Source organism: Prenolepis imparis, unplaced genomic scaffold (assembly GCF_030444845.1).
Source record: "Prenolepis imparis isolate NDT839.2.m4 unplaced genomic scaffold, iyPreImpa1.0 SCAF_10, whole genome shotgun sequence".
Lineage (NCBI taxonomy): Eukaryota > Metazoa > Arthropoda > Insecta > Hymenoptera > Formicidae > Prenolepis > Prenolepis imparis.
In genome coordinates, this window is record NW_028141168.1 from 8,485,423 (window position 1) to 8,507,348 (window position 21,926).

The window sequence follows — 21,926 nt, forward strand, 5'->3', positions numbered from 1 at the left end:
GGAAAGGTGAAACGAAAAGTGCCCTTCGGAAGAACTTTAGTTAGTTAAAAGAATTTTTGGCTCGAGAAAAATTGCCTGTGTTAATCTATCGAGGTGCTGCTATTTTTGGAAGATCAAGTTTTGGAGAATACGCTCCGAAGGATTTGCAAATTTGCTCGGACTTTGAGGGCATTCTATCTACTTGATCGAATCGTATGCTGGATTACGAAAAAAGTAAGTCAAGTATGTTATTATAGAGATACGGAAAATGTCGTTATAATGCAAAATATTTTAATTAAAGTTTCTGTTATATGTATAATACACGTGGCGTACAAAATTTTGAGTAATTGCCATAATGTCCGGCTTGATTTTCGATCCGGTTTGAAACACGCGAGTACATTCTCGCAATTCTCCAACAAGCGGATCTAAAATCTTTACCTGATTATTTGTCCGACATCTGGCAACGCTCCAGTTTTGATGCCGAAAGATAGTTCTTGGGAAGTGAAAAAATCCGCCGAGGCCGGTTTCGAGCATCCTACTTTTATTTGATCACTATAATTTCCTTAGAGACTTATGAATTAAGATAACCCGGCTGACTTTTGCGCGCATCATATTTTTTTATAACAATTCGATCAGTTTAACTTGTTGTGCTGATTAATCTTCGTTACATTACATATTTCGATATATCTGCGTGAAAAGTGATAATCTCTGCACATATTTTCTACAACTATCTATCAGGCGTTGCGATTGTTTCTTTTTTTTTTTATAAATATCGATTGACTGAACTTGTTATTTAATATGATGTTTTATCGTCATTTTTGCATTTCAGATAAAATTGCTTACGCCTTACAAAAAATAGTGATAAGCTCATCGATACATAATATAATTTAATTACATTGTTGTAATAATTTTCATTCTAACGTCATTCATTGAATAGATTAAATTAGATTTAGATAGTCTCTCTTTATTAATAGATAAAAAGCAAATAACGATATCTATTAAAATTAATTTCTTTTCTTGCCAAATTTTTGGTGTAAAAAGAAATAATAGATTTGTACTCAAAGAAGATAAAAATCAATTTTCAAGCTAATTTTTTACACGGTGATATTCCATTAAATTTTTTTTTCAGTAGCAATTCTAAATATAGAACAACACACAATTACTGCCTACTTTCGGTAATTCGGTTTTTTAAGTATAACCACGCATATCAAAGAGCAGATATTGTCTGCATTGTAATTTGATTATACTTGCGTTTCTTGTGCTACGACCGTAACATTGACCTAGAAAGCAGTTGCACCTCATTCCTCACTATCTGTTATCGAAGAAAAGAAAATGCGACCAATCACAATAATGGATCAAAAATATAATAAAATGAAAAAGAGAATAAAAAAAGAAAAAAGAAATATTTTGTGTATGTCATTATAATGCAATGTACGTCATTATGCAAAAAACCAGTTAAATAAGAAAAAATATATCATGTTATTATATACCTTTCAAAAAATTTTAATAATAATTACGCTACTTCTTGTAATATCTCTCACTGTGTAAAAAATTAGTTTGGAAATTAGTCTGAAAAACCTATCATCGGAAGCAAACGTCGATTCTTGTATTTGCTTCGTTTCCTGTTCTAAGTAAATCAGGTTTTCATGTCCGCATCGATGACTGCAGTCACCTACTTACGCATTTATTGCTAATAATTATATATTAATAAAATTAATAAACGTGCTTGTTTTTTTATTTAAGAAATTTTATGATAAAACGTATCGTATAAAACGTTATGCTAGACCTGAAATCTTTTCGACTATAAATATTTTTTCCGTTTAATAATCCTAATAAATCATTTACTTTAATTGCTTATAATTGCGCAATTATATAAATAATGTTTATTAAACTTATTTTCGAAATATTTTGTAAAGAACATTTTTTGTTTATCATTAATATATATAGACGTATAAAATCTGGATTATTTTATCGCGCGCGTGTTGTGAAAGTTCTTTGAGAGGGAGGGAGTTGCCTTTCATATGTGTCGATATTATCTCATACATTTGTCAAACTAATCGATAATTTAACAGAGAATATACCTAACACTTAAACTTTATAAAATTGTTTTATATTGTTTTATATTGTAATTTCGCTTTGGTGAAATAAAAAGGTGTATAAAATAGTGTTATTTTTTTGGAAGAAGTTCAATGCCCGCGGTGGATAAAAGAAAACGATGACAGGATGTCGAGTGTGGAGGATAATTTTCGTCGTTGTCATTATGTGGAAAACGATCGCAAACGCAAACAATGTGAACGTCGTGCAAACTATTGCAAATGAAGATGACAGGAAATTGTTCGAGCCGAATAAATACATTTATTCGTGGACAGGGCCAAACGCTTTGGCCAGGTCGGCCTTGGTGGAGCGACAGGAAAGACTTCAGTATAACTGTGAGCTCGAAAGTAGCGAGGCCAATAATGATGAGTTAAATCCAGAATCGTTCAGAAATATTCTTGTGGACGATTTGCATGAATTGCTCTATTGCTATGTTCCAAAGGTGCTAAATTTATCGCTATTTATTTTTTATTAAGATTATCTGTAACACTTTGTAAAAATAATACCAATTAAATCCGAGATCTTGCATATTTAAGGAAAAATATTAAAACTACTTTCTCGCATGTGTGTTCTAAAGCGAAACGATTCTATCTTTCAGGTAGCTTGCACAAATTGGAAGCGTGTACTAATGATCGCGACCGGAAAATGGCCCGGTAACGATCCTTTAAAAATACCGGCTGATGAAGCTCATTCCCCGGGTACTTTTCAACGATTGAACAATTACACCTTGCCCGAGATAGAGAAAAAATTGGCGACGTATGACAAGCTAATTGTCGTGCGACATCCTCTGGAAAGGCTTTTATCGGCTTATCGAAATAAATTCGAAACTAAGCACGAGAAAAGTGCGAAATATTTCCAGAGCCGTTTCGGCAAGAAAATTGTCAAAGTAAAGAACAATTTATTTTAAATCTAACGCAATTTTTTGTAAAGTTTTATTTTGGAATAAATACAAGGTATTATACATTTTTTGAGATATCCAAAATCTTTACATTATTGTAAAAGGAGTTATACTGCGCGTTGCGTGAATTTACATGCAAAAAGTCAGATGTTACAAAAGAGTACTAATTATAAATGCTTACTTCTTTAGTAATTTCATATTTAGAAGTACCGTATAATTGTGGGCTCCTAGAATATCATTATATAGTTAATTGCAAGCTGTCCTACTTTTATCGTACTAACCGTTAATAGCAGATTTTATATGCATGATTTTATATGACAAATAGCTTAATATCAAGACATAAACGGCTTTTAACTATGTTAATGATATATTTTTACTTATAGAAATACAGGTCAAACGCCACCGAAGAGTCTTTAAAGAATGGTGATGATGTGACGTTTCGCGAGTTCGTCGATTTCGTCACCGATGATTCTGAGAATGGGACTCGAAATGAACATTGGAGACCGATATACGAGTTGTGCCAACCATGTATAGTTAATTACAATCTCATAAGTAAATACGAGAGTTTGGTCGAGGATGCCACAGAAGTTCTCGAACGGATAGGCGTCGCGTCTATGAAGTAAGTGTGATGACAAAGTAATAAAATTGTTAAATGTCAGAATTGCGAATCTTATTGAAGCATAATTATTTGCATAGTTTTCCAGCTAAGCCATCAAGTAGCGAACCGACATCGAGCAAATTAGATAGATATTACTCTACTTTAAGTTACAAGCAACTTCGTAAATTAGCAGATCTGTATAAATTAGACTTAAAGTTGTTCGACTATTCGTTGGAAGATGTGCTGGGATTTTCTTTGGCTTAAATTGCTCGTTAATATTAATAGAGATGTACGTGATGTACAAATATACTGTCAGATCACTAATAGTAGCTTCTCTTGCGTGTGTTTAAAACCTACTTAATATAAACATACAATACAGTTTCATGCATTAGGATAAATAATTACTGCATTTTATAAATGTATATATGTATAGGATATTCCTTCTAAAATCTTATATTTCGATTTTCATGACAAAGCTTTGAGCGGATCTTTGATGCGGAGACTTCTTTTTCTTTATATTAATAAAAGAAATATTGTGCTACCTCATATTATATAGAACCTAATATTATATAGAATTCTTTCTTAAATCAATGATTTACAAGAAAATCATATAAAAATCTTACCTGTGTGTATACATTTTATTTTTACACTTTATATAATAATTATACAAAGCTGTGTTAAATAAGTAATTAAGAATATAAATAGAAACTGTTTTATAAGTTGTGGAATATGAATTATGCGCACAGTCTCGTTCAAAAGAAAATTTGAGAATAATTAGATTAAAGAGAATAAAAAAAAACCTGTGTTTTGCTCGTGCCAAAAGAAAATTACTGTCAATTTTTAAGTCGAGTTTCATAAAAGTCATATAAAACGCATGTCTCGCAATCTTTATATCAATATGTAATTTATACGAAATTTTTTTTAAAGATATTTTCTATTTACATGCGCATTTCGTGAATATGTAAATACACAAAAATTTCGCTTTACTATTTTCGTAATGTGCAGTGTCATGTCGTATCCAAAGCTATTGCTTTGAACGCAGCCATATTTGCGTGCCTATATATGTATATAATGTGTCAGAATATTTATTAGTTTATTATAAAATTTTTTATATGAAATTTTTTATTCAGAAAGTTTATAAAGATTAGAAACTATATAGTTACCAATTATTTATTATAGATAAAAGTGTATAAAATGTATATAGCATTGTCAATAGTATAGTATGCATAATATGTATTATACATTCAACAATAAATAATTACAATTAAAATTTCTACAATTTTGCTAATTAATCACTTTTCTAATTACTAAGTGACTAATTAATTATTTGGATTACTGACATTACATTTTATTAGATTGACTTAATATAGTATATATAAAATTTTTAAAATGAAAATAATCGGTAATAATTTGATACTTGATGTTTAGATCTAAGTTTGATTAAATCTTTTTCCGTGGAGAACAATTTCTGTCGGTTTTTAGAGTAATCTACTTTAGCGCGAAATATCAGTGAGAAATGGGAGTATCTGGTACGTGTTTTACACGTACGCGAAACCGTGTTACATAACGACTAGCTGGAGTTCAGGTCGGAAGTGTTTGTACATTGTCCACATTGAGATTGATGTCTGACTAAACGAGTTAAATTTAAACCGGAGCTCGAAAATGATGGACGTCTTCTATATTGGCGCACATCGGTTGAAGAGTGAAAGCTTAATCGCGCGCAACAGTTCTGGCAGAGTCGAACGAGTTTGAGAATAATATGATCTTGCAATTTTCAGTTATGTGCTTAATGTGTGGACCAAGGCATATTAATTTCACAATGATCGTAAACCTGTCAACTTGTCGCATTTCATTGGTTATCCAGCAAGACGATCTAGAGCCATTTTTATCAGGAAGTTACACCTAACACTCACAATGCCTTAATATAACTCGAGGTAGCGGAATTCGTTATGTGCTCTCCGAGCAATATTAGCCGATGGTGGGATCTCGTTTTCTACCAATCCTGAGGCAGAAGATGGTCGATGAGAAGGTGCGAATGAACGGGTGGGGTTGGTGATGGTTCCTGGAGGAATTTCGGGATCACAGAGGGTCCGAGCGCGCGGATCCTGCGCCGGATGATCTAGTCTATCATTGCACGTAAGACGGCGAGGAACGTATTCCTGAATTCGAGTTACCTCGAAGACAAACAATCAACAACTTTGTGTTTTCATACATAATAATAACGTTTGTAATTAAAAATAAAATTCTAAACTTTATAGCAAATTTTCGTTCGAAACGTTCGCAAATTGTGATAATTCAAGATTCGTGAGTATCACTGTTATTTTTCGAATGAAGATCGATCGATTGCCTGTCATGAGATTAATTAAAATATTAGTGGAAAATATATTATGATGTTATATATATAATTTAATTGTTAATTGCTGGAAATTCAATATTGGAAAAAAACAAAATAAATATTAATTGTTTTGCTTTAGCTATATATAAACTTACGATTGATTAATTCGTGATCTATGTTGAATAAGAGTAAGATAAATTTATCGAGGGTGGCAAATCTAGTGAGTAATGAATTTTATATGCAACAATACAGAGCGTGCTGTCTATACCGACCAAAAAATGCCACAAGCGGCCCACGAGACGCAGAACATTTTAATGACATATTTCATCCTGATTCTTCTATTAATCTCACTTTGGGTATTATACTCGGGATTGTTCTTTTAATCACAGCAGACATTCCTCATTATGGTAAGTTACTATCAATAAACATATTTTAATTTTGATTTCATATATAAACTACTTATTTGTATCAAGTAGATTCCCGGATTTTTTGATTTTTTTTTATATAATTTCAAATTGGCTTCTGTTTTTTTATACTAAAATTATTTGAATTATAAAGATATTTATTAAATATATGTTGCTATATATGTATATGAGAAATCGCATAGAACACTATGACATTGAAGATATTGTTACGTTGGTCATTGAAATCTCCGAACAGTAGACACAATTTCAAATTCATTATAATTCGACATTAATTCTGTTCATCTTATATTCATTTTCTATGCTACGTTTCTGTGATACTATATTATAGATCAATTACGGTTGAATTATCAACATAAATTAAAGAAATATCGATTTGCACTTAATGATACCTTAAATATAATACGTCTTTTAGGGCTGAAGAACAGAGAAGACACGTGTCAAAAGGCGGATGCATTTGGAGGATCCAAGATGGACAACCTCATTCGAAAAGCTTATCGATTCTCACCGTCACTTATTATATTTTCTCTTGGTATCTGGAGACACATGTTTTACGCAAATTGCTTTCGATCATTTAATGACCGATTTTTACGACGAGAATTATTCAAAAATATATATATATATATTCACCAGGAAATAGAAAGATTTTAAAAGGCTTACTCTCTTCTATCATCTTACGTCTATTTTTTGTTACTCTGTCGTGGAAATCGGCCATCTATTAAAAATTAATTATTTATATTACAATAATTATATCTTCTAAGAGATGATTAGCAATGGACACTTTATCTGCACTTAAAATAATTTATTATCTCATTTCTACAGCTAAAATTTACATCGTCATTAAACTATGCTCATTTGAAGTCACTGAAATAAATATATCAAGTCACATGCGTTTATATCGGATCCATCTCGTTTACTTGATTTGATTATGACATCAAAGCTTCGTTAAATTTGTTCGTAGTACATCTTCAATATCTATTACTATAATATATGTTACTATAAAATAAATCTCTTCGTTTGGAATGCCGGCTGAAGTTTATTTTATGATTTATTTTGTCTCTCCGAAAATAATTTGTGCCACTACATATTGATTAGCTGTGATCTAAAAAAATATAATTACGAAAAATGATTTTTACTGCGAAGTGTGAATACAGAACGTTGCTGTAGAGATGCGGAAGGTATGTCTGCGAGAGATATGTGGGCGTTTACTCCAAAAATAGTTGACGCTTCCAGCTCTCAAAGTTCGACCATACGTTCACGTAGAACTAAATCAGTATTTTCGACAGCATTTACGAAAATAGATGACGTGATTAGTACACATTTCAATGCTTCAAGGTGCGCAATTAACGCGCGGTGCATTAAAAGCTTTCAAATATTGCGTAAGGCAGAGATTCCTAAAATCGTATGACTCGAGTATCGAATTACTTGCTTATTTTATTCGAAACTTGTGAGATATTCTTCACGATATAAATATCCACTTTCGCATCCAAGAAGTATCTTCTCTTTTTTTACGATGTCTTATTCAACAATTTTTATGTTTCATATATTTGCGAAATTAAATAGCGAGTCTACTGGCCTTTAACGTGTCGCGTGCTTTTGTATTTTGTTTTTTTGCCACTTCTCTCATTTTGATAAATTTGTCATCTCTGTATGATCATATCAGAACACTCGTTATGTCATGTTGCTATTTCGAACATATCCCTTATATTATTGCCAACATTAATAAACAGGTGCGTGCAGGTGTCAGTGACAAAATTTATATTAAAGAAGATATATATATATATATATTAACGAAAACTGATGCCTATCACACATTATACAACCAAGAAAGTACCTGAAGAAAGACCAAAAATTACAATAGCATTATTCACATATAGTTTATAGATCATTTTCTACACGACTTGTGATTCTAAATTGTCGGACACGATTATAGGACACTCGTCGTAGTAAATCTTTTCACGGGCGTGGACTTAAATGTTACGGCAGCGCTCCAGTAATCGCTCGAAATAGATCTAATCGTTCCAGATTCGTGATGCTGACGATGCGGTACTCGTATACGCCCAATGTTCTGAAAAACGACGCAAATGTCGGCATAGAGGTCATATTTTGCACAATTATTTTTCCGCAATTACTTATTCATGACAATGCGGTGAGATATAATTAATGAGCTGCATAACATATATGATTAAATATGCAATTCTCTATTCTACATACGATATTTGGTACATTATTAATAAAATTTATGGTCGATGATGATTATTTCGATTTTTTGAAGTTATAGTAAGAACGAAAAAACAATTCGATGAAATAAAAAATTTCCACAGCGCTTATAAAACTGGCTCCCAGGAAAAGACTAAATAGGCCGCCTATGGATGCTGAAAGAATTTTTTTTTAAATTAAGATTTTAAAATAATTTATTATATGCAAATATAAACAATTTGCAATATAAACAACTTATTTACCTAGCAAATCTAATTCATCAACAATCGGTATTGTATTCCTTTGAGTAAAAACGTCGGAATTAAAATATACTCTTAGAACAGTTTGAGTGTGTGTAAGATTCCGGCTAGAAGAAGTAATATACATAATATATACATATATATAAGGAAATATTTATTTTATAGAAATATATATATATATATATATATATATATATATAAGGGTATATGTGCAGAGAGAAGAAGAGAAAAATATTTCAAGTATAATAATATTGTTCTTTATTATTTTATTATACAACTTACTAAATCGGCTGAATATTGAAATCGTGAATACCATTTAACATCAGCGAGGAAGTTCGTACTTCGTAATATACATTCCAGCATGGATTTACACATTCACACGACAAATTTCCTTTGATCATAGAAAGGCAGTCAAAATCTTGGAATTCGCAGATCTATAGACATTAAAATATATTAATATGTGTATAGAGCTGCACGTGTCGAAGAAAAGACTGACTTTTGAAAAGAATTTCAAATTACTCTTAAAGAATATTTAATCGCTATGGGTGTGTAGTAATATGGCAAGCAATCACAGGCTTCTTGAATAGCCTTGATAGAGCAACTAGTAAAGCAGTTTGAATATCTGTATGTAGGAAAATATTGCAACTTAGTTTTCTCGTCTGCACAATGTGCAATCAATTTACCGCAACTATTTCGACGGTAATATCCGGCGACCTCTCGCTTGCTAAATGGAATTACAGAAACCTATGTATTAGATAAAATTATAAAATAATTAGATATTGTGCGAGAAACATACTGGAAAAATGTTTAATAATTTTTTTTATAATGTTACGTGAAGAAATCTATTTGATTACCCGCAATTCTTGGTTTATTTGTAAAACTTCCCTAGTAGCTATAGGTCCGATGTATTCCAGAGGATGATGAAGAAATAGCTATTTTATAAAAAAATATATATACATAAAATTAATATATGTGTATATTGGATATATGCAATTAAAAACAAGGAAACAAGGAAGGATAAAAAGGAAATATCTCTATGGGAATGGTTTTTATGACTATAAATATATCTTTTATATCATATAGAAATATAATTATTTTGCATAATACTTAAAAATGTTAAAAACAAAGTAGCTTTTTTTTATATACCAAAAGACGTAGTTAATTTTATATACCAAAAGACCTAAGGAATTTGTCGCAAATCTGATGGGTTGCAATCCTTCATCATGTGGGATCAGCAAATCTTTTTGCACCACAGCTATAAGATTGGCTCTCGGTCCAAACAACAAAGATCTAAGGAGTTCGGAGTCCTTTGTGGTTCTAATTCGATAAAGAAATTCAATTCAAAATAAAATTACACGCGGGTGAGACAATTAAATCAATTCGAGTATAAATACACGAATATAATTACCTGCCGGTTCGTATATCATCTTGGAGAACATAATTAAAGGAACAACATACACCTGCATAAGTGTAAGATAATTTGAACAATTCGCTGCAATTCTTCTTAACGCCGTCCCACGAACAAAACTCAAAAAAGTCTTCGCAAGATCGCAAAAGTTTTAAAAAATTTACCACTGTTAAATGGTTTACATTTAACAGAGCTTGCAAATCATTGAAGTACTTTCTCCCGCTGAGAACACGTTCGTTCGCAAATAAGGGCCCGTAACTGAGAGAACATAAAAATTTGTTTCATTAAATATAAGTTTAGATATTACCAATGTTGTTTCTTTCAAGATTTTATGTCATTTGCTTTTGTACAAATTTTGTGCATTATTAATGAAAGAAATGTACATACGTGAGTAAGAACATCGCCGTTTTATTATTCATGTTGGGTGGCAACTTCAAACCTTCCAATACTTTAATGCGTCTTGCACGAGGTGGTATTATTAATGGACAAAGAGTAATCGCTGGAAAGGGGACCGTAGCTACTGGAGAATGAAACGATTCGACGATGGTGCGAGTTGGATTAGTACTATAACGTATCCAGGTTTTCCAAAACATCCAAGTTAAGACTAAGAGAAAGATATCGCTTATATCTGATGAATCTTAATATAATCTTAAATATATCGTTGCACAATTGTAATTAAAGTATAGAATATTTTATAGAAGATTATATATTAGATCTCTTTTTACGTGCATGTATTTGTTACCCACATAGGAAACTGCAGATCATAACTAAAGTCCAGAAGAGCTTTCCGAGAGTGGTCGATTTTAATCGTAATTTGCCAAGATATTTCACACCGTGCAGTGAACTGTCGTACAGATATTCTTGCACTAACTCACGGGCAATTTGTTTTGTACTTTCTCTCGATTGATCACCATACGATTTGATGTTATAGCGATCGACGAATTTATTGTTTATTTTCTTCGAGACTTCCATTTGATCCACTATGATTCTATTCACTGCGTGCCTTTTTTTTCGAGAATCGTTTAGCATCATGACGCAGACACGCTAGAACACTTATTCCTTAATATTTTCTCTCGCTAATCACTGTCGCAGAATGCTTCGTTTAATGTACCGACAATGTTTCTTCTACGTTAAATTGCTTTATACTATTGTTTGACCAGAATTATGATGATTTTATCGCACGTAGAGAGTTATATTGATCAAACATGTAAATGTCGCATGTCAAGGTTCACTTTACATTTTTTATTATGCTTTGCAAAATTAATCAAATGTAATCGATGGAAAATTATTATATTTTGTTATCAGATAAATACAGTATGTACCTTGAGTGGATTTATTATCCGATGATCACTGATGGTGAAAGTATAAATCGATTTTATTAAAAGTACTAGAACAATATAAGTGCGCGCTACGCGTGCATCATTCTTCAATTTTATATTAAAAAAATTGATATTAAAAAAAATAATATATAACGTTTATTTAAACTCCATTATTCTTTTTTGAAAAAAAATCAGAATTGATGAAATTGCACTTAAACATGCGACTTAAATATGCAAGCTTTTGGCTCGCCTTAAAATATAAAAAATCGATTGTTGCCACGGATCTTTTGGAGAATATTTTGATATTATAGTTGGAATATAAGAATGTGTGTGTGTGTATGTGTGTGTGTGTGTGTAAGAGTCTGCGGCGATATAGTGTCGACTTTTAATAAAAAAACCAACTATTGCCGTTAATTAAAAATTAAAACATTCCCTTTTCTAAAAAGTGCATGTTAAGTCGATTCTCGCAAGTATTGTTGCCTCTTTTCCGCGATGCTGATTGGTTATCTCGATGTGTGCTGCGTTGTACATTACTTCATATTGATAAAAGCCTGTCAAGGTTGAGCGACGCATTTTGACAGTTCAAATGTATATACGCATTTTGACAGTTCAAATGTATATATTGAGAGGTTAATAGTGTATTCAATTTGTGAATGCAATTATTGTGGTTTATATTATGATATACATGATATTATGTGTACATATCATTAAATTAAATTAAAGAAAATATAGATAAAGAAGACGAAGAGATGGAGAATAAAAGAAAAAAGGTAAATGATTGAAGGAAAAGAGAGAATAAGGAATATATCAGATTATAACAATTATTAGGTATTAATTTTTTAATTGTTCGAATATTATTGTAATCTTAATAATCCTTTAAATATTTTATTTAAAGTTAAATGGGCTACTTTCGTGACAGAATTAAAATGTTCAGTTTAAAATGATCCGTGGCTATGATTTGTTAAATTTGAAATTTTATTAGAATCATCATAATTTCAGATTTGATCAATCACAGCACACTAATCACAGCGTACAATTCATTTTAATTTGAATTATTTAAATTTTGTCGTGTAAGGGCATAGGAGACGAATTATAATTATTAATTATATCATTAATTTTATCATTTATAGATAAAGAATAATAGAAAGAGAGAAAAAGAGGGAGATAGAAATACAGAGAAAAAAGAAAACAAAGCTTTATTTAAAATAAAAGAAGAGAAATATTAAGCAAAAGAGAGGGAGAAAAAAAAGATTATAGAAAAAAAGAGAAGAAGGAATATAAAATAAAGTAAATTATCTTTAAATATTTTATTAAAGTTAAAGAGATGAATTGTATATTATTAATTATATTATTAATAGATAAAGAAAGAAAGAGAGGGAGAGAGAGAGAAGAAAAGAAAAAAAGATAAAGGAAAATGAAGAGGAAAAAAGGAGGAAGTTTTATTTGAAATTAAATAAGAAAAAGAGAATAAATAAAAGAGAGGGTGAAAGAGAGAAAAAGACTGAAATAGGATAGAAGGAATATTATATTAAGTAGTATTTTTTCAGAATTATAAAATATATTATTAAATATAATTAATAAGTTTTAAATATTATTTATATTATTTATATTATTTAATTTTTTAAGGTTCCTTAGCATTTGCTGCGGCCATGTTGGATTTTGACGTCGAAGGTGAGAAAATACACGCTAAAAATTATTGCGTGCTATTTTTAGATAAAAAAATATTTTGATGAAACATAACTTCAGATGGCTTTAGCATACTTTTAAAATAGTCCGAAAACTATTCTTTCCCTTCGAAAAACAATCAACAATCGTAAAATGATCGTGATTCAGATTTTGTCATACGAAATGCGCAGTAGAAATGAGTTTCGACATATATTACCGCGATATATGCATGCAGTCACGCATAACTCGTGATAATGTGCAGACAATGTACTGTTAAAATGTATATAAGATTAACTTTTTGCACGTTTTGAAATATCGAAAATTAAAATTTTTAAGCCGCAAATCCCATACGGCGCAGATTTATATAACGTATATTGGACCAAAAAGATAGTACGCTGGTATGCTTATGGTACAAAGATAATCTGCAAACAATACATTATTGAAATATATATACGATGAATTTTTGGCTCGCCTTAAAATATTAGAAATCGATACTTTTTTACAGTTGACCCAATGCGACGCAATCTTATTCTATGTATATCAAGTTAAAACAATTGTACGCTGGTGTCTGTTTGGTACCAAATGATTCTGTAATCAATGTACTATTAAAATGTATAATCGATGAAATTTTGGCTCGTCTTAAAATATTAGAAATTGATACATTTTTGCCGCTGACCCTATGCGAGGCATAATTATTTTATGTATATCATATTAAAAAATTTGTACGCTGGTGTCTGCATGGTACCAAAAGATTCTGCAATCAATGTACTATTAAAATGTATAATCGATGAATTTTTGGCTCGTCTTTAAATATTAGAAATCAATACTTTTTTGCGGCTGACCCTGTGCGACGCATACTTATTTTATGTTGATCAAATTAAAAAATTTGTACGCTGGTGTCTGGTTGGTACCAAATAATTCTGTAATCAATGTACTATTAAAATGTATAATCGATGAATTTTTGGCTCGTCTTAAAATATTAGATATCGATACTTTTTTGACGCGGACCCTGTGCGACGCATACTTAATTTATGTTTATCGTATTAAAAAATTTGTACGCTGGTCTCTGTTTGGTACAAAATGATTCTGTAATCAATGTACTATTAAAATGTATAATCGATGAATTTTTGACTCGTCTTTAAATATTAGAAATCGATACGTTTTTACCGCTGATCCCATGCGACGCAATCTTATTTTATGTATATCAAGTTAAAAAATTTTTACGCTGTTGTCTGGTTGGTACCAAAAGATTCTGTAATCAATGTACTATTAAAATGTATAATCGATGAATTTTTGGCTCGTCTTAAAATATTGGAAATCGATACTTTTTTACCGCGGACCCTGTGCGACGCGTACTTATTTTATGTTTATCGTATTAAAAAATTTGTACGCTGGTGTCTGCATGGTACCAAAAGATTCTGTAATCAATGTACTATTAAAATGTATAATCGATGAATTTTTGGCTCGTCTTTAAATATTAGAAAACGATACTTTTTTACCGCTGACCCCATGCGACGCATCCTTAATTTATGTATAGCAAATGAAAAAGTTTGTACGCTGTTGTCTGCTTGGTACCAAATGATTCTGTAATAAATGTACTATTAAAATGTATAATCGATGAATTTTTGGCTCGTCTTAAAATATTGGAAATCGATACTTATTACCGCTGACCCTGTGCGACGCATCATTATTTTATGTTTATCAAGTTAAAAAATTTGTACGCTGGTGTCTGTATGGTACCAAATGATTCTGTAATGAATGTACTATTAAAATGTATAATCGATGAATTTTTGGCTCGTCTTAAAATATTGGAAATCGATACTTTTTACCGCTGACCCTGTGCGACGCATACTTATTTTTGTTTATCGTATTAAAAAATATGTACGCTGTTGTCTGCTTGGTACCAAAAGATTCTGTAATAAATGTACTATTAAAATGTATAATCGATAAATTTTTGGCTCGTCTTAAAATATTGGAAATCGATACTTTTTTACCGCGGACCCTGTGCGACGCGTACTTATTTTATGTTTATCGTATTAAAAAATTTGTACGCTGGTGTCTGCATGGTACCAAAAGATTCTGTAATCAATGTACTATTAAAATGTATAATCGATGAATTTTTGGCTCGTCTTTAAATATTAGAAAACAATACTTTTTTACCGCTGACCCCATGCGACGCATCTTTAATTTATGTATAGCAAATGAAAAGTTTGTACGCTGTTGTCTGCTTGGTACCAAATGATTCTGTAATAAATGTACTATTAAAATGTATAATCGATGAATTTTTGGCTCGTCTTAAAATATTGGAAATCGAAACTTATTACCGCTGACCCTGTGCGACGCATCCTTATTTTATGTTTATCAAGTTAAAAAATTTGTACGCTGGTGTCTGTATGGTACCAAATGATTCTGTAATGAATGTACTATTATAATGTATAATCGATGAATTTTTGGCTCGTCTTAAAATATTAGAAATTGATACTTTTTTCACGCGGACCCTGTGCGACGCATCCTTAATTTATGTTTATCGTATTAAAAAATTTGTACGCTGGTGTCTGTTTGGTACCAAATGATTCTGTAATCAATGTACTATTAAAATGTATAATCGATGAATTTTTGGCTCGTCTTTAAATATTAGAAAACGATACTTTTTTACCGCTGACCCCATGCGACGCAACCTTAATTTATGTATATCAAGTTAAAAAATTTGTACGCTGGTGTCTGTTTGGTACCAAATGATACTGTAATCAATGTACTATTAAAATGTATAATCGATGAATTTTTGGCTCGTCTTAAAATATTGGAAATCGATAATTTTTACCGCTGACCCTGTGCGACGCATACTTATTTTATGTTTATCGTATTAAAAAATATGTACGCTGTTGTCTGCTTGGTACCAAAAGATTCTGTAATAAATGTACTATTTAAATGTATAATCGATGAATTTTTGGCTCGTCTTAAAATATTGGAAATCGATACTTTTTTACCGCGGACCCTGTGCGACGCGTACTTATTTTATGTTTATCGTATTAAAAAATGTGTACGCTGGTGTCTGCATGGTACCAAAAGATTCTGTAATCAATGTACTATTAAAATGTTTACTCGATGAATTTTTGGCTCGTCTTAAAATATTAGAAATCGATACTTTTTTGACGCGGACCATGTGCGACGCATATTTAATTTATGTTTATCGTATTAAAAAATGTGTACGCTGGTGTCTGTTTGGTACCAAAAGATTCTGTAATCAATGTACTATTAAAATGTATAATCGATGAATTTTTGGCTCGTCTTTAAATATTAGAAAACAATACTTTTTTACCGCTGACCCCATGCGACGCATCCTTAATTTATGTATAGCAAATGAAAAAGTTTGTACGCTGTTGTCTGTTTGGTACCAAATGATTCTGTATTAAATGTACTATTAAAATGTATAATCGATGAATTTTTGGCTCGTCTTAAAATATTAGAAATTGATACTTTTTTCACGCGGACCCTGTGCGACGCATCCTTAATTTATGTTTATCGTATTAAAAAATTTGTACGCTGGTGTCTGTTTGGTACCAAATGATTCTGTAATCAATGTACTATTAAAATGTATAATCGATGAATTTTTGGCTCGTCTTTAAATATTAGAAATCGATACTTTTTTACCGCTGATCCCATGCGACGCATCCTTAATTTATGTATAGCAAATGAAAAAATTTGTACGCTGTTGTCTGTTGGGTACCAAATGATTCTGTATTAAATGTACTATTAAAATGTATAATCGATGAATTTTTGGCTCGTCTTAAAATATTAGAAATTGATACTTTTTTGACGCGGACCCTGTGCGACGCATCCTTAATTTATGTTTATCGTATTAAAAAATATGTACGCTGTTGTCTGCTTGGTACCAAAAGATTCTGTAATAAATGTACTATTAAAATGTATAATCGATGAATTTTTGGCTCGTCTTAAAATATTGGAAATCGATACTTTTTTACCGCGGACCCTGTGCGACGCGTACTTATTTAATGTTTATCGTATTAAAAAATGTGTACGCTGGTGTCTGCATGGTACCAAAAGATTCTGTAATCAATGTACTATTAAAATGTTTACTCGATGAATTTTTGGCTCGTCTTAAAATATTAGAAATCGATACTTTTTTGACGCGGACCATGTGCGACGCATATTTAATTTATGTTTATCGTATTAAAAAATTTGTACGCTGGTGTCTGTTTGGTACCAAAAGATTCTGTAATCAATGTACTATTAAAATGTATAATCGATGAATTTTTGGCTCGTCTTTAAATATTAGAAAACAATACTTTTTTACCGCTGACACCATGCGACGCATCCTTAATTTATGTATAGCAAATGAAAAAGTTTGTACGCTGTTGTCTGTTTGGTACCAAGTGATTCTGTATTAAATGTACTATTAAAATGTATAATCGATGAATTTTTGGCTCGTCTTAAAATATTAGAAATTGATACTTTTTTGACGCGGACCCTGTGCGACGCATCCTTAATTTATGTTTATCGTATTAAAAAATTTGTACGCTGGTGTCTGTTTGGTACCAAATGATACTGTAATCAATGTACTATTAAAATGTATAATCGATGAATTTTTGGCTCGTCTCAAAATATTGGAAATCGATACTTTTTACCGCTGACCCTGTGCGACGCATATTTATTTTATGTTTATCGTATTAAAAAATTTGTACGCTGGTGTCTGCATGGTACCAAAAGATTCTGTAATCAATGTACTATTAAAATGTTTACTCGATGAATTTTTGGCTCGTCTTAAAATATTAGAAATTGATACTTTTTTGACGCGGACCCTGTGCGACGCATCCTTAATTTATGTTTATCGTATTAAAAAATTTGTACGCTGGTGTCTGTTTGGTACCAAATGATTCTGTAATCAATGTACTATTAAAATGTATAATCGATGAATTTTTGGCTCGTCTTTAAATATTAGAAATCGATACTTTTTTACCGCTGATCCCATGCGACGCATCCTTAATTTATGTATAGCAAATGAAAAAGTTTGTACGCTGTTGTCTGTTTGGTACCAAATGATTCTGTATTAAATGTACTATTAAAATGTATAATCGATGAATTTTTGGCTCGTCTTAAAATATTAGAAATTGATACTTTTTTGACGCGGACCCTGTGCGACGCATCCTTAATTTATGTTTATGATATTAAAAAATTTGTACGCTGATGTCTGTTTGGTACCAAATGATTCTGTAATCAATGTACTATTAAAATGTATAATCGATGAATTTTTGGCTCGTCTTTAAATATTAGAAATCGATACTTTTTTACCGCTGATCCCATGCGACGCATCCTTAATTTATGTATAGCAAATGAAAAAGTTTGTACGCTGGTGTCTGTTTGGTACCAAATGATACTGTAATCAATGTACTATTAAAATGTATAATCGATGAATTTTTGGCTCGTCTTAAAATATTGGAAATCGATAATTTTTACCGCTGACCCTGTGCGACGCATACTTATTTTATGTTTATCGTATTAAAAAATATGTACGCTGTTGTCTGCTTGGTACCAAAAGATTCTGTAATAAATGTACTATTTAAATGTATAATCGATGAATTTTTGGCTCGTCTTAATATATTGGAAATCGATACTTTTTTACCGCGGACCCTGTGCGACGCGTACTTATTTTATGTTTATCGTATTAAAAAATGTGTACGCTGGTGTCTGCATGGTACCAAAAGATTCTGTAATCAATGTACTATTAAAATGTTTACTCGATGAATTTTTGGCTCGTCTTAAAATATTAGAAATCGATACTTTTTTGACGCGGACCATGTGCGACGCATATTTAATTTATGTTTATCGTATTAAAAAATGTGTACGCTGGTGTCTGTTTGGTACCAAAAGATTCTGTAATCAATGTACTATTAAAATGTTTACTCGATGAATTTTTGGCTCGTCTTAAAATATTAGAAATCGATACTTTTTTGACGCGGACCATGTGCGACGCATATTTAATTTATGTTTATCGTATTAAAAAATTTGTACGCTGGTGTCTGTTTGGTACCAAAAGATTCTGTAATCAATGTACTATTAAAATGTATAATCGATGAATTTTTGGCTCGTCTTTAAATATTAGAAAACAATACTTTTTTACCGCTGACCCCATGCGACGCTTCCTTAATTTATGTATAGCAAATGAAAAAGTTTGTACGCTGTTGTCTGTTTGGTACCAAGTGATTCTGTATTAAATGTACTATTAAAATGTATAATCGATGAATTTTTGGCTCGTCTTAAAATATTAGAAATTGATACTTTTTTGACGCGGACCCTGTGCGACGCATCCTTAATTTATGTTTATCGTATTAAAAAATTTGTACGCTGGTGTCTGTTTGGTACCAAATGATACTGTAATCAATGTACTATTAAAATGTATAATCGATGAATTTTTGGCTCGTCTCAAAATATTGGAAATCGATACTTTTTACCGCTGACCCTGTGCGACGCATCCTTAATTTATGTATAGCAAATGAAAAAGTTTGTACGCTGTTGTCTGCTTGGTACCAAATGATTCTGTAATAAATGTACTATTAAAATGTATAATCGATGAATTTTTGGCTCGTCTTTAAATATTAGAAAACGATACTTTTTTACCGCTGACCCCATGCGACGCAACCTTAATTTATGTATATCAAGTTAAAAAATTTGTACGCTGGTGTCTGTTTGGTACCAAATGATACTGTAATCAATGTACTATTAAAATGTATAATCGACGAATTTTTGGCTCGTCTTAAAATATTGGAAATCGATACTTTTTACCGCTGACCCTGCGCGACGCATACTTATTTTATGTTTATCGTATTAAAAAATTTGTACGCTGGTGTCTGCATGGTACCAAAAGATTCTGTAATCAATGTACTATTAAAATGTTTACTCGATGAATTTTTGGCTCGTCTTAAAATATTAGAAATCGATACTTTTTTGACGCGGACCATGTGCGACGCATACTTAATTTATGTTTATCGTATTAAAAAATTTGTACGCTGGTGTCTGTTTGGTACCAAAAGATTCTGTAATCAATGTACTATTAAAATGTATAATCGATGAATTTTTGACTCGTCTTTAAATATTAGAAAACGATACTTTTTTACCGCTGACCCCATGCGACGCATCCTTAATTTATGTATAGCAAATGAAAAAGTTTGTACGCTGTTGTCTGTTTGGTACCAAGTGATTCTGTATTAAATGTACTATTAAAATGTATAATCGATGAATTTTTGGCTCGTCTTAAAATATTGGAAATCGATACTTTTTTACCGCGGACCCTGTGCGACGCGTACTTATTTTATGTTTATCGTATTAAAAAATTTGTACGCTGGTGTCTGCATGGTACCAAAAGATTCTGTAATCAATGTACTATTAAAATGTTTACTCGATGAATTTTTGGCTCGTCTTAAAATATTAGAAATCGATACTTTTTTGACGCGGACCATGTGCGACGCATACTTAATTTATGTTTATCGTATTAAAAAATGTGTACGCTGGTGTCTGCATGGTACCAAAAGATTCTGTAATCAATGTACTATTAAAATGTTTACTCGATGAATTTTTGGCTCGTCTTAAAATATTAGAAATCGATACTTTTTTGACGCGGACCATGTGCGACGCATATTTAATTTATGTTTATCGTATTAAAAAATTTGTACGCTGGTGTCTGTTTGGTACCAAAAGATTCTGTAATCAATGTACTATTAAAATGTATAATCGATGAATTTTTGGCTCGTCTTTAAATATTAGAAAACAATACTTTTTTACCGCTGACCCCATGCGACGCATCCTTAATTTATGTATAGCAAATGAAAAAGTTTGTACGCTGTTGTCTGTTTGGTACCAAATGATTCTGTATTAAATGTACTATTAAAATGTATAATCGATGAATTTTTGGCTCGTCTTAAAATATTAGAAATTGATACTTTTTTCACGCGGACCCTGTGCGACGCATCCTTAATTTATGTTTATCGTATTAAAAAATTTGTACGCTGGTGTCTGTTTGGTACCAAATGATTCTGTAATCAATGTACTATTAAAATGTATAATCGATGAATTTTTGGCTCGTCTTTAAATATTAGAAATCGATACTTTTTTACCGCTGATCCCATGCGACGCATCCTTAATTTATGTATAGCAAATGAAAAAATTTGTACGCTGTTGTCTGTTGGGTACCAAATGATTCTGTATTAAATGTACTATTAAAATGTATAATCGATGAATTTTTGGCTCGTCTTAAAATATTAGAAATTGATACTTTTTTGACGCGGACCCTGTGCGACGCATCCTTAATTTATGTTTATCGTATTAAAAAATATGTACGCTGTTGTCTGCTTGGTACCAAAAGATTCTGTAATAAATGTACTATTAAAATGTATAATCGATGAATTTTTGGCTCGTCTTAAAATATTGGAAATCGATACTTTTTTACCGCTGACCCTGTGCGACGCATACTTATTTTATGTTTATCGTATTAAAAAATATGTACGCTGTTGTCTGCTTGGTACCAAAAGATTCTGTAATAAATGTACTATTTAAATGTATAATCGATGAATTTTTGGCTCGTCTTAAAATATTGGAAATCGATACTTTTTTACCGCGGACCCTGTGCGACGCGTACTTATTTTATGTTTAACGTATTAAAAAATGTGTACGCTGGTGTCTGCATGGTACCAAAAGATTCTGTAATCAATGTACTATTAAAATGTTTACTCGATGA

The 21,926-nt window shown here is 31.3% G+C and overlaps 2 protein-coding genes and 1 long non-coding RNA gene across 4 annotated transcripts; 2 read left to right on the forward strand and 1 right to left on the reverse strand.

The window, feature by feature from the left end:
- The first annotated feature begins 21 nt into the window (after positions 1-21).
- Positions 22-4,768, forward strand: LOC145941792 (carbohydrate sulfotransferase 11). 2 transcript variants are annotated; one of them, XM_083048085.1, is made up of 5 exons: positions 22-213; positions 2,162-2,515; positions 2,672-2,959; positions 3,355-3,590; positions 3,668-4,768. In XM_083048085.1, exons 2-5 carry the CDS (start codon positions 2,195-2,197, stop codon positions 3,831-3,833), a joined length of 1,011 nt encoding a protein of 336 aa, XP_082904211.1. In that variant the 5' UTR covers positions 22-213; positions 2,162-2,194; the 3' UTR covers positions 3,834-4,768. The 2 variants fall into 2 exon arrangements, with proteins under 2 accessions (XP_082904211.1, XP_082904212.1); XM_083048086.1 differs by having other exon boundaries at positions 2,165-2,515.
- Positions 4,769-5,654: 886 nt separating this feature from the next.
- Positions 5,655-7,349, forward strand: LOC145941984 (uncharacterized). Its single transcript, XR_014426272.1, has 3 exons — positions 5,655-5,873; positions 6,157-6,311; positions 6,742-7,349. It is a non-coding gene; the product is annotated as an uncharacterized LOC145941984 (long non-coding RNA).
- A 1,129-nt stretch (positions 7,350-8,478) lies between these two features.
- On the reverse strand, positions 8,479-11,502 carry LOC145941983 (sodium channel protein Nach). The gene is made up of 9 exons (XM_083048432.1): positions 10,940-11,502; positions 10,581-10,797; positions 10,194-10,451; positions 9,958-10,102; positions 9,640-9,717; positions 9,305-9,529; positions 9,068-9,219; positions 8,789-8,892; positions 8,479-8,701 (listed from the first exon to the last, which is right to left on the reverse strand). Exons 1-9 carry the CDS (start codon positions 11,223-11,225, stop codon positions 8,583-8,585), a joined length of 1,584 nt encoding a protein of 527 aa, XP_082904558.1. The 5' UTR covers positions 11,226-11,502; the 3' UTR covers positions 8,479-8,582.
- Between the last annotated feature and the right edge of the window lie 10,424 nt (positions 11,503-21,926).

What these genes read in the sequence shown, in the direction of transcription:
- LOC145941792 (XM_083048085.1), top strand. Translation starts at nt 2,195, where the DNA reads ATGACAGGATGTCGAGTGTGGAGGATAATTTTCGTCGTTGTCATTATG. An exon ending in TCTATTGCTATGTTCCAAAG is followed by an intron (nt 2,516 to 2,671) that starts GTGCTAAATTTA and finishes TCTATCTTTCAG; the next exon opens with GTAGCTTGCACAAATTGGAA. An exon ending in ATAGGCGTCGCGTCTATGAA is followed by an intron (nt 3,591 to 3,667) that starts GTAAGTGTGATG and finishes TTATTTGCATAG; the next exon opens with TTTTCCAGCTAAGCCATCAA.
- LOC145941983 (XM_083048432.1), bottom strand. Translation starts at nt 11,225, where the DNA reads ATGATGCTAAACGATTCTCGAAAAAAAAGGCACGCAGTGAATAGAATC. An exon ending in ACGGCGATGTTCTTACTCAC is followed by an intron (nt 10,452 to 10,580) that starts GTATGTACATTT and finishes ATGTTCTCTCAG; the next exon opens with TTACGGGCCCTTATTTGCGA. An exon ending in CAAATTCCTTAGGTCTTTTG is followed by an intron (nt 9,718 to 9,957) that starts GTATATAAAATT and finishes TTTATAAAATAG; the next exon opens with CTATTTCTTCATCATCCTCT.